The sequence below is a fragment of the Scyliorhinus canicula genome, chromosome 6 (genome assembly GCF_902713615.1).
Source record: "Scyliorhinus canicula chromosome 6, sScyCan1.1, whole genome shotgun sequence".
NCBI classification, from domain to species: Eukaryota; Metazoa; Chordata; class Chondrichthyes; order Carcharhiniformes; family Scyliorhinidae; genus Scyliorhinus; species Scyliorhinus canicula.
Genome location: NC_052151.1, coordinates 40,350,891 through 40,363,408, shown reverse-complemented (window position 1 = coordinate 40,363,408; position 12,518 = coordinate 40,350,891). Strand labels below are relative to the sequence as shown.

Genomic DNA, 12,518 nt, shown 5'->3' with positions numbered 1-12,518 from the left:
GAGATGTCTTAGCACATTGGCAAAAACAAAACTGTGATGATGTAAATGGTGTGTATTTGAATACTTGAGAATGCATTCTGTACAATGAATATAGTTCTGAGAAATTGAAAAGGTTAATACTAAATTTGAAACTTGAATCAATTATTTTTTCTTGGCTGACAAAAGTTCAACTGAATCCTCGTTTTTGTTTTGTTGTATTTTTTTTTTTGCAGAAGTATTGCGAAGCTATCCAGCTGAATGCAGAGACTGACTATAGGAAAAGACACCTTCCTGGAGCAGGGAAACTTTATTATCTGTAAGCTCAAAAAGAAAAATTAAGATAGTTTATGGCATGGAGAAGTGGTAGTAGAGTGAACTGTGATTAACCGCCAGACTTGGAGTCAATAATGAAAATTGCCAGATACCCACAAGTCTTCAACTTCTGGTACAGTACAAATATCTCAGACTATTAATTGAGCTCACCACAATACAGCTAACAGAGAAAATGTATCATTTTATTTGTCTCAAAATATGAGGGAAATACAGTGAAGAGGAGCATGAAAATGTGGTGCAAGGTTTATACCCATGAAGATCTTTGTAAATATGTAAGAATCTTATAAGTTTGAGTACATTCTCAACAGATTCAAAGCAGTTTCTGTAAGTGGATTTGTCCTGTCCCATTCATAAATGGTAGTTTTTCTGTAATCTTAACTGAATTGTAAGACCCAAGCATCCAAAATAATCCTATTTGTCCAACAAATGCAACGGTAGTGTCTGAAACGACACTTGGCCCAAACGTAATGTTTCTGAGTGCCATGAAGGCCTTGTTACAGCATAGGATCATAGAAAACACGAGGTGTCATTTAGCTCCTCGAGCCTGTTTTGCTGTTCAATGAGATTATCGTGATCTGTGACCTACCTTCTAACCCCAGGACTTCTGCCAGATAATGTGAGATTGACTGCCTTTGATATCAAGGCAGCATTTGACCGAACATGGCATCAAGGAGCCCTAGCAAATCTTGGAGTCAGTGGAAATTGGGGGGGAAACTCTTCACTGGTTGGAGTCTTACCTAGCACAAAGGTGGTTGTGGTTGTTAGAAGTCAATCATCTCAGTCCCAAAAAATTGCCGCAGGAGGTCCTCAGGGTAGAGTCCTAGGCCCAGCCATCTTCAGCTGCTTCTTCAATGACCTTCCTCCATCATAAGGTTAGAAGGAGGGATGTTCACTAATGATTGCACTATATTCAGCACCATTCACAATTCCTCAGATACAGAAGCAGTTCATGCCCAAAGGCAGCAAGACTGGACAGTATCCAAGCTCGGGCTGATAAGTAGCAAGTAACATCTGTGTCACACAAGTTCCAGAAAATGACCATCTCCAACAAGAGATAATCTAAACAGCTCCTCATGACATTCAAAGATGTTACCATTGTTGAATTCACCACTATTAATATCCAGGGGGGGGTTACCATTGACCAGAAACTGAACAGGACGGGCAGCACGGTGGCACAGTGGTTAGCACAGCTGTCTCACGGCACTGAGGTCCCAGGTTCGATCCCAGCCCTGGGTCACTTCCGTGTGGAGTTTGCACATTCTCCCCGTGTTTGCGTGGGTTTTGCACCCATAACTCAAAGATGTGCAGGGTAGGTAGATTGGCGACGCTAAATTGCCCCTTAATTGGAAAAAATTAATCGGGTATTCTAAATTTATTAAAAAATAGAAACTGAATTGGACTAGCCATATAAATACTGTGGTTACAAGATCAAGTCAGAAGTAGGAATCCTGTGGCGCGTAGCTTATCTCCTGACTCCCAAAGCCTGTCCACCATTTACAAGGCAAGAGTCAGGAGAGTGATGCTGGCCATTTTCCTGGACGAGTGCAACTCCAACAACACTTGAGTAGCTCGACAGAACAGTCCGCTTGTTTGGCACTCCATCCATAAACATTCGCTTCTTCCTCCGCCACTGACGCACAGTGCCATATACAAGATGTACTGCAGGAATTCACAAAGACTCTTCCTCAGAATTCACAAAGATAGCACCTTGCAAATCCGTTCCTTCGCTGTCACTGGGTCAAAATTCTGGAACTCCCTCCCTAACAGCACTGTGGGTGTACCTACACCATGGACTGCAGTGGTTCAAGAAAGCAGCTCCCCACCTCCTTCTCAAAGGGAATAAATGCTGGCCTTTCCAGCAACGCTCACATCCCGTGAATAAATAAATACAATGTCACCTATCGTTGCTACTTACCAAAACAACACAGAACAAATTTGCCATTCCTATGCAAGACAGTTCCAATGAAAGCTTGATGAGAACAGCAATTGCTGATGGTAATGGATCCAAAAGTAAACTGGGTTGTAAATAATTACTGAGACTACAAGTGTAACAGTGTCTAGGCACATCTGATATACATGTGAAACAAGATAGAATGAGCTGATGGAGGCACCAACCATAATCTTTCAAAATTGTTTTGAAGTGGGAAAGGTGGCAAAGGACTGGAGCGTGACAAATATTTATGTGTCTCTTCAGTGAAGAGTAAAATGATGAGGTAGGGAATTTAGGCCGGTTTGACTTTGTTGTGGGAAACTTGCTGGAGCCCACTTGGGATGGGATGAAATGTGTAAACATTTAAAAAGTTCCAGGTTTACTGGGGATTTATAAATGGCAAGTCATGCTTGACCAATTTCATTGTTTTCTTTCTGTTTGAGGAAACAAGTTTCTGGGCGAAGAACACTTGCATATGTGTGCTGCCTTTTGTATCCTCAGGGTGTACCAAAGCACTTCACAGACAGTGAGTTACTGAATGTTACATGTGGTCGGTCACTCGGAAGCAAGTTTGACGGCCAATATGCAGAAAGCAAAATCTTCCAACGAGACAAATCACCAGTTCACCTAATTTAGTGGTTTTGATTGGGGCAGGATGGTTGCTGGAACACCAGGAAAATCCCATGCTTCCCCGAGAGGAAGCATCCCGTGCTTCTCTGAGAGGATGGCCAGGGAGGGAGTGGTAAGAACTTTTCCATCAACCTGAACAGGCAGAAAGGGCCTTGGTTTAATGTCTTTGACAATAGAGCTCTCCTGAATTCTGCAAAGGACTGTAAACCTAGATTAGGGCAGCACGGTGGCACAGTGGTCAGCATTCTGCCTCTCAGTGCCAGGGACCCGGGTTCAATTCCAGCGTTGGGGGATTGTGTGGAGTCTGCATGTTCTCCCCGTGTCTGCATGGGTTTCCTCCGGATGCTCCGGTTTCCTCATACAGTCCAAAGAAGTGCAGGTTAGGTGGATTGGCCATGCTAAATTGCCCCTTCGTGTCCAAAACTGTGTAGGTTAGGTGGGGTCCGGTGATAGTGTGGGTGAGTGGGCCTAGGTAGGGTGCTCTTTCAGAGGGTTCGTGCAGACTTGATGGGCCAAATGGCCTCCTTCTGCATAGTAAGAATTCTATGTTCTGTGCTTCTTGGTGCTCAGGTCCTGGAATGGGCTTGAACCCACAATCTTCAGACACAGAAAAGAGACTACTAGCACTGAGTCAAACTGATGCAGGTAAAAGGAATACAATGAGTGTATATAGAATTTCAGAAAATGTTTGGTCAAGTGGCACATGAAATTAAGATGGGTGGTAATGAAGAGAATGGAAATGCAAAAGAGTTTGCTATGAGGAGGAAAGCAAAGAGTATGGAGTTTCTTTATCTTTTGGGAGGATGCAGATTATGTGTACCTTGGAAGTCTGTTGGAAACTCTGATGTTGTTAAATAGTTTGGGCATGGGCTGAAAAAGAATTGTGAAGTTGAAGTAGTAAATTTGAGAAAAAAGAACAGTGAAAGGGCATATACATTGAAGAGTAAGATTCTTAAAAGAAGAGGAACAGAGAAGGATGTTTAAAGTTGGGAGCACAGTTAGAAAAAAACAAATGGGATTCTGGCTGTTACGACAAAGGAGCATTGAATGTAAAATCAAATAAATTATATTAAATTTATACGAAGCATTGACTAAGCTGCAGTTGAAATATGGCATGCATCCAATTATAGGAAATTATATTACAGAAGTGTATACTTTAAATCAGCAGAATATTAGCAGAGCGGTAATAGCTATGTAGAAAGGTTCAAAAAATATTTTTCCCACTGCAACACAGAAGTAAAAGGGGAAATCTTTTTTTAAGTTTCGAGTACCTAATTAATTTTTTCCAATTAAGGGGTAATTTAGCGTAGCCAATCCACCTAGCTTGCACATCTGTGGGTTTTGGGGGTGAAACCCACGTAAACACGGGGAGAATGTGCAAACTCCACACGGACAGTGACCCAGAGCCGGGATCGAATCTGGGACCTTGGCGACATGAGACTGCAGTGCGCCACCGTGCTGCCCCTTAAAGGGGAAATCTAATAGAAGGTGTCAAGATTTTGAGAGGATAGTGGAAGATTATTTCGACTGGTGACAATGGACAGATAAAAGATCACCACTGAAAAAATGAAGTGGGGGGTTGGACAATTTTTTTAAAAACTAGACCGACAAATTGTCTCTTGGATGGGAATTGTAGAAGGATTTGAAAAGCAAAAGTATGAATGAATTTGGGAAAAATGCAAGAAAATTGAATTTGAGTAGGTAGCTCGAGTTGAAGTGCTGAGGCTAACACCAACACCGGTTTAATAGCACAAGTGAGTTGAACCTAAATTATAGTTTGTATGCTTTTATGGTGTTGCGCATTTAAAACAAATGGTATAAAGCAAGATCCCAGGCCGTTTTCGGATTTCTGTTCGCTGCCCTGCTTTTCTGATTAAAACACATTTGAACAGATTTGACATCTACTTAAAGCAGAGGGTAACATTGGCAAATTAAGGACCAAATTTGCAATCTGTGAATGTTTATTTACTAATCATTCAGCTACTCCCATCCATTCTGAAGAAGATAGGAACATAGGGACAAAGAACTTAGATGAATGAGTAGGCCTTTTGGGCCTTCGAGCCTGATCTGCCATGTGATAAGATATGGCTTATTTGGTTATGTTATATTTTCAGAAAAATCCAAATTAATGTGCGCCACTATAAAGTTGACCAAGGAAACGAGCCTGATATCATACTGCAAGCACAAATCTAAATGCCTGGATGGTTTTTAGGGGCTTTTGCATTTTAGAATCCTTAAACTCTCATTTGCAGTTTGCAGTTCTATTGATAACTTGCAGGATACAGCCAATCTATAATCATTGTATATAGCTAGCTTATAGTGTACAATGCATGTGTGTGTTCATTATTCCTTTATATGGCAGTGAGCCTGCATGCTTTACTATTATTATCTGAACTGGGAAAAATTAGACCAAAGGCATGGATGATATTTTAACCAAGTTATGTGCACGATATAATGATGAGCATCTCAAACTGCTGCAATACAACAACATGAATAGAACTGTTGCGACACCCTGGGCCAGTGCACGGTCAATTTCAGCCCACTAGACCCTGTGTCGCAACACAGTTGAAATTAACTTTTATTTTAACTTACCTGAGGTCTTCCGTTGCCCAATAACGAGTCACCAGGTTTGTAAATTTAAACTCTATTCACTTTTTATTATCAACAGTAACTATAATTAAATAGGTAACCTATACAACTGGCACACACATACATACTTACATACATACTTACTTACATACTCACATACAAACATACATACATACATACTTGCACACGTAGATACTTACATACATGCACGCATACATACACACACACAGAGGGGAAAGAGGGGTGTAGAATGATGATGAAAGTAAAAGGATCAGAATCTTTGTTTCAGATGGATCTCTTCCAGTTAGTTTCTTCAGTCTGAGCTCTCAGATGGATGTTATCCTTTCAGCTTGTAATAGTTTTCACTGTAGACTCACAAAAATAACATGCAACCAGCATCGGAGAGAGACAGCATCGGAGAGAGACAGCTTCTCCTTTCAGGGTCCAGAAGCTTCTGCCTTCAAAGACAATAGGCAGTAGAACAGAGGTGCTTCCACCTTGGGGTCCAGTTGCTTCTAGGTTCTCTCCGAAAAACCCCACCTGACAGTAAACAATTACCCAGTTGCCGGGCAGAATACTGTCCCTGGCCAATCCATTCGCCACCAGCCAACCAATTGAAATAAACTCCTCCAATTTCTTGGGTGCCATAAAGTCTGATTCTTCTGCCCAAAATACAAAACTTTATAACACAGTGTATTATTTGGTACTTTGACTCTTATGCTTCCTCTGCTCAACTTAAAGGTATAGCTTCATTAAGTTTTTAAAGACAAATTTAGAGTACCCAATTATTTTTTTCCAATTAAGGGGCAATTTAGGATGGCTGAAACCAACGCAGGGAGAATGTGCAAACCTCACACAGACAGTGACCTGGGGCCGGGATCTAACCCTGGTTCTTAGCGCTGTATGAGGTACATCTCCTTAATGATCCATGAACCAAAATGGTAAAGACGAAAGGAACAGAAAGCGTCCTTGCAGAACTAAAATCATTGTTGTACAGGTGTAGTTATAGTGAGCCACACATCATGGGGTGGATTCTCCGTTTGAGAGACTATGGGCGGGATTTTCCGTCCCACCTCACTCGTTTTTCTGGTGCGCGCGCCCTGCTGGCAGCGGGATCCACCATCCTGCCAATGGGATCTCCCATTGTGGGCACCCTTGCGCCATCGGGAAATTCAATTGAGTGCGCTGCCAGCAAATCGGAGGATCAAGCCGTCGGAGAATCCAGTTCTATGTACTTCCAGCAGAGCTGAATAGCACCAGTTTGCACCTTGCAGTAGTAAAGCTAGATGCAATTCAGTGTTCTACGCCATGCAAAATTATACATGGCATGGAATGTGAGGGATTCCCAGGGAATCACGCTATTGGGACGCTATCCCGCAGCCAGCACCCCCCCCCCCCCCCGCATATCGGGCCTGCCCTCCCCCTTGCACCTCAAACCAGCCCTAACCCCACACCCCTGCACTGCAAATTGATCCTGATCCCCACCCCCGCACCACAAATTGGCCCGGATCTCCTCCTCCGTACCGCAAACCGGCCCTGACCCCCCAACCCCCATGCATTGCAAATCGGCCCCGATTCCCCCACGCACCACAAATTGGCACCAATTTCTCCATATTGGTCCGATTCTCATTCTCCCTCCCCCCGGCATCACAAAATAGCCCCAACTCTCCTCACTCCCAATTATGGGGGTGACCCCCCGTGACCCCTGTAATGGGCCCCCCCCCCCCCCCCCCCACAGTGACTCTCCTGACTAAAGGAAGCCCTTCCACAGACCCCTCCCCATCATAAAAGAAACCCCTGACTGAAAGCGAGAGAACAGATTTTGCACTTTTGGTTACAGAATCATCTCTCCACAACCATCCCTGTCAATGTGACATAATGGCTACTTGTGCTTTTACTGCTCCCTGATCAATCGCTCCAAAGTGATCATCTTGGCATCGAGGTCTTTTGGTAATCTCTGGGAATCTGAGCAATCTTGGACCTCCGTCGTGATGCCGGACTTTGTTGTTCCGTCAAGCAGCTACACCAACTTAGCTGTTGCTTTCTGAAGTCTTTTCTGAACTCCGGGTTCAATGTGGCTCACTTAAGATGTGGTTGTTGTTGTTTCTCCTCTTGCTCTTATTTGTCCACAAGGCAGACTTTCATCTGGAACAGATCATTAACCTTTCACCAGAGGCTTATACCTTGAGAGGTACCACACCACAGCAAACATGTGTGACCAGACGTCTCCCACTCTTATCGTCTGCCATTGGTGGTGTGTTGGAAGGTAGTCAACCTGTTGGCGGTGTTATGAATGTCCCCTCCTTGGCCATCAAGTCCTGGGGTGGGACTCAAACCTGGATCTTTTGGCTCATAGGTCGGGATGCTGCCCACTGCACCACAAGGCCTCCATTCTCACTTAAGTGCCTTTATGCATTTCTGCCGATGGTGTAATTGTTCCGACGATTTTTGAGGACCCATTCTGATACATGTTTCTCAAGTTCAGTGAATTTTCCCTGTTCTCATGGTGCATTTAATCTGAAACATCTTCAGGGTGAACAAAGAACAATACAGCACAGGAACAGGCCCTTCGGCCCTCCAAGCCTGTACCGGTCTTGATACTAACCTTGGCCAAAACCCTCAGCGCTTCCTTGTGCCATATCCCTCTATACCCATCCTACCAAGATATTTATGGTAACATAATGGTTAGCACTGTTGCCTCACAGGTTCCAACTTCGATTCCCGGCTTGGATCACTGTCTGTGCGGAGTCTGCACGTTCTCCCCGTGTCTGCATGGGTTTCTTCCAGGTGCTCCGGTTTCCTCCCATAAGACCCGAAAGATGTGCTGTTAGGTGAATTGGACATTCTGAATTCTCCCTCTATGTACCTGAACAGGCGCCGGAATGTGGCAACTAGGGGCTTTTCACAGTAACTTCATTGCAACGTTAATGTAAGCCTATGTGTGACACAAATAAAGATGATGATTATTTGTCAAGATGCCTTTTGAACGCTGTTAATGTATCTGCTTTCACAACCTCGCTGGCAACGCGTTCCAGGAATTCACCACCCTCTGTGTAAAAAAAAAAAAACCAAAAAAAAAAAAACCTACCATCCCTTCTAAACTTTGCCCCACGGACCTTAAACCCCTGTATCCATGTCCCTCATAATCTTGTAGACCTCTTTAAAAAAAAAAGAAATGAAATGAAAATCGCTTATTGTCACAAATAGGCTTCAAATTAAATTCCTGTGAAAAGCCCCTAGTCGCCACATTCTGGCGCCTGTTCGGGAAGGCTGGTATGGGAATTGAACTGCGCTGCTGGCCTGCCCTGTCTGCTTTCAAGGCCAGCGATTTAGCCCTGAGCTAAACGAGCCCCATTTTTTATCAGGTCACCCGTCAACCTCCGTCGTTCTGATGAAAACAGTCCAAGTCTATTCAGCCTCTCCGCATAGCTAACATCCTCCAGACCAGGCAACATCCTGGTAAAACTCCTCTGCACCCTCTCCAAACCCTCCACATCCTTCTGGTAGTGTGGTGACCAGAATTGTGCGCAATATTCCAAGTGCGGCCATACCAAGGTTCTATACAACTGAGGGTGGATTCCATTCTCTTACTAGTTTTTCCTCTAACACCGAATTCTCTCAGTGCAGCACAGTTATTTGATGAGTTTGCAAATGTTATGACTTTTAGCTTGAAACCAGCTTCATACTTACTTCATTTTGTGGGGGAAACTAATTTATTTTCATTGTTTACCACTTTTTGAGGGTGTATTTTAAACTCCCACTCATCTTCGCAACACAGCTTGTATTTCATGTTTGATCCCTTGTGCCCAGTTATGAAGAAATATTAAGTAAAACTTGTAATACTGGGGTGAAAAATCTAATGGAAGTGTAGTATGTCGTGGCTGAAGAGGATGGTTGACGTATATGCTGAATGCATGCAAAAACATGATCTTTGGCAGATTGTCTTTGACGCCTGGTCGACCTTTCTGTCGTGATCTACAGTAGCCTAGAAACAAGTCTGGCACCACATACTTGAGAACAGAAAATGGCCACAGTAGAGGAAAATTAGTGGTCAATGGGTTTGTCGTACCTTAATGTTAGCACGAGTCATACTGGGTGTGGTACTGCTCCTGTAAACGTTGCTGACTGACACTTTCCTATCCTTGCATGTTCTGACCAGGTTTCAGAGTAGCTTTTTTAGTTATTTATTTACTGACTTTTACATGGTTTTGCACTACGCTGTCAAATGATTTTTGAGTGACTTGGCTTGAAACATGAATCTAATATTAGTAGATGAAACACCTAATATATATTTGCAGCTGAAAGAGAAATATGAAAGCAAAAGATCTGCTGAATGTAGTATGAGCAAAAAGTAAAAATACGTACATCGAGAAACATTCAGTTACTCTTTGTAAGTCTTTTTCTGTGGAAATATAATAGTAATTTTGAAAAAATAGATTTTTTTTTTGGTTACTAGTAAAAATAATTTATAATTAAATTGATACCAAAAGCAGTAAAATAGGATAAATTGATGGTTTTTCTTTGTGATTTGATAGTGAGCTATCTATTTACTAATGCACCAGAAATCACCAGAAGTGAGGCAAAAATATCCTTTAATCCCTCAATTTCTTTTTCAAAACTGTTTTCAAGAGTAACTTGATGAAGTTGCATTTCAAATATGCATTGAACAAGTGTTGCATAATAAAATATGAATAATATCTGTTATTCAAATGTGAAGCTCAGCACAGTTCTCTCAATCCATTCGGCAGGAAAATAACATGTTGTAACTGTGAATATTCAAACACCGTGAACAATTTCCTATCAGTCACTCTGTTGTTGAAATGAGCTACTTTAAACATGGGATCAAAAGTCACCGTCTGCTTCTTTGATTACAAAGGAAATAAAGCAATTTAAAATTCATGACAGTTTATGAAAAAAAGTCTGTAATTTTGACATCTGTTCCAAAGAAAAATGGTATACAAGCAACTCTACTTACAGACATTGTTTCATTATTTTCCTTGGGACTGATTGCTAAACAGGAAGCAACTATTCCTCTGAAAATCACGTTTACTTTTTGTCAAATCAATGTGCAATGTAACTAGAAACACCCACGTACAATTCTCCAGTCCATCCATTTAGTAGAAGTTGCTGTGACTTTTTACAACTGTACTATGTTCATCTGTTCAACAATGCTCCCAAATCACAAAAAATACTCTCACACCTCACTTATTTGCCCCCTTTCTTCCTGATGTGATTATGAAAGAACAACATCTTTCATAACTTTGGAATGTCTCAGTGCTCTCACTTTTGTAACGTAAGGGAACTACAGTGGATGAAGCAAGAACTATCTGGCCGAAGAGCCAGAAGGTTCTGGTATCCACCATCAGTCAAAGAATTAAAATGCGTTTTTCTCCACTTCCTTAGGGCTTTGTTCTGTGAAAACATTTCAAGATATTTTAAACGCATGAATAATTGCAGTGTTAAAGCAAGCCTACGTGTGACAATAAAGATTATTATTATTAATTAATTAAAATAGATTTAATGAAGGACAACATTCCACTTTAATATTAAAAAACACATTTTCCTCCCCGGTTGTTTCTGTTGAATAGACTATAGGGTGTTTACAGTTGAAGAACAATTATTCTGCTGCGTTGTTATAAACCAAGCACCATTTTAGTATAACCTTTTTTACATTTTACACTTGGAAGAAACCGGGTTTATGAAAAGTTACTGTACAATAACTTGGATGAAGTTAGAGAATAATGAATACTTGGAAGAATCCTGGGATGTGAATAAAGCTTTGGAATCACTCCCAATTTTTAAAATTGGGTGGTTTTATTTGTTTTTATTTATTTTTTTATTTTTTTAAAATTTAGAGTACCCAATTAATTTTTTCCAATTAAGGGCCAATTTAGCGTGTTCAATCCACCTAGCCTGCACATCTTTGGGTTGTGGGGGTGAAACCCACGCAAACACGGGGAGAATGTGCAAACTCCACACGGACAGTGACCCAGAGCCGGGATCGAACCTGGGACCTCAGCGCCGTGAGACTGCAGTGCTAACCCACTGAGCCACCGTGCTGCCTTATTTGTTTTTATGATGTGGAGATGCCGGCGTTGGACTGGGAGCACAGTAAGAAGTCTTACTACACCAGATTAAAGTCCAACAGGTTTGTTTCAAACATCTCAAAAGTCTCACCTGAGGAAGGAGCAGTGCTCCGAAAGCTAGTGTTTGAAACAAACATGTTGGACTTTAACCTGGTGTTATAAGACTTCTTACTGTTATTTGTTTTTGAATGAGAATTTATTTTTAGTGTTAATGATGGCAATTGACAGGTGCCATTGCATCCAGGTGAGCTCTGAATGCAGCAAGAATTCCACAAATCATACTTACTTGCTGTGCAATGATTATGGTTCATAGATCTGACTAAAAAGTGGGAGGATTGGGAATTTAATACCTCTGTCGTTAAAGTGTTTAGGAAAGAGAGAAAGAAGAAACGGAGAGGAGGGGCATGGTGGTCTTAATCAAAAAAAAACTATTATAACACTGCAAAGCGATGATGTAGTTGATAAAACAAAGATAGACTTTATTTGGTTAGAATGAAGGAACTATTATGTGATCTAGTGTACACCATAGGGCACAAAATAGTGGCAAGAAGGTGGAGGAGCAAATTTGCAGTCAAATTATAGAAAGATGCAAGAGTACTGATGAAGGGTGATTTCAGTTATTCTCATATAGGTTAGGATAATAACAGTGTAAGTTGCATAGCAGGGGAGGGATTCTGAAATATGTACAAGAAAACTTTCGTAATCCGTATTTTTCCAGCCTAATGCAGAAGGAAACCGTGGTGGACCGAGTTCTGAATTATGAATTAGGTCAAATGGAACATGATTCAGTCAAGGCTCATTGGAGAACAGTGATCATAACTATTTTAAATGTATACTTTTTGAGTTGTATCAGCCATGAATTATGTGACTGGGTAAAAGAATACATGGGATGGTTTCCCCATGTCTTCCTCATCGATGCTTGAAGGAAACGCCAAGTACGAACTATTTTGAACCTGATGACATGAAAAAGA

At 41.7% G+C, this 12,518-nt stretch overlaps 1 protein-coding gene across 3 annotated transcripts in view; it reads left to right on the top strand.

The window, feature by feature from the left end:
- afg1lb (AFG1 like ATPase b) overlaps positions 1–12,518 on the top strand; it is a 223,421-nt gene that overhangs the window by 155,759 nt on the left and 55,144 nt on the right. For all 3 annotated transcript variants that reach the window (XM_038799216.1, XM_038799213.1, XM_038799214.1), the window contains one exon: positions 213–295. In XM_038799216.1, the coding sequence (XP_038655144.1) occupies positions 213–295 (83 nt within the window). The remainder of the gene's footprint in view (positions 1–212; positions 296–12,518) is intronic.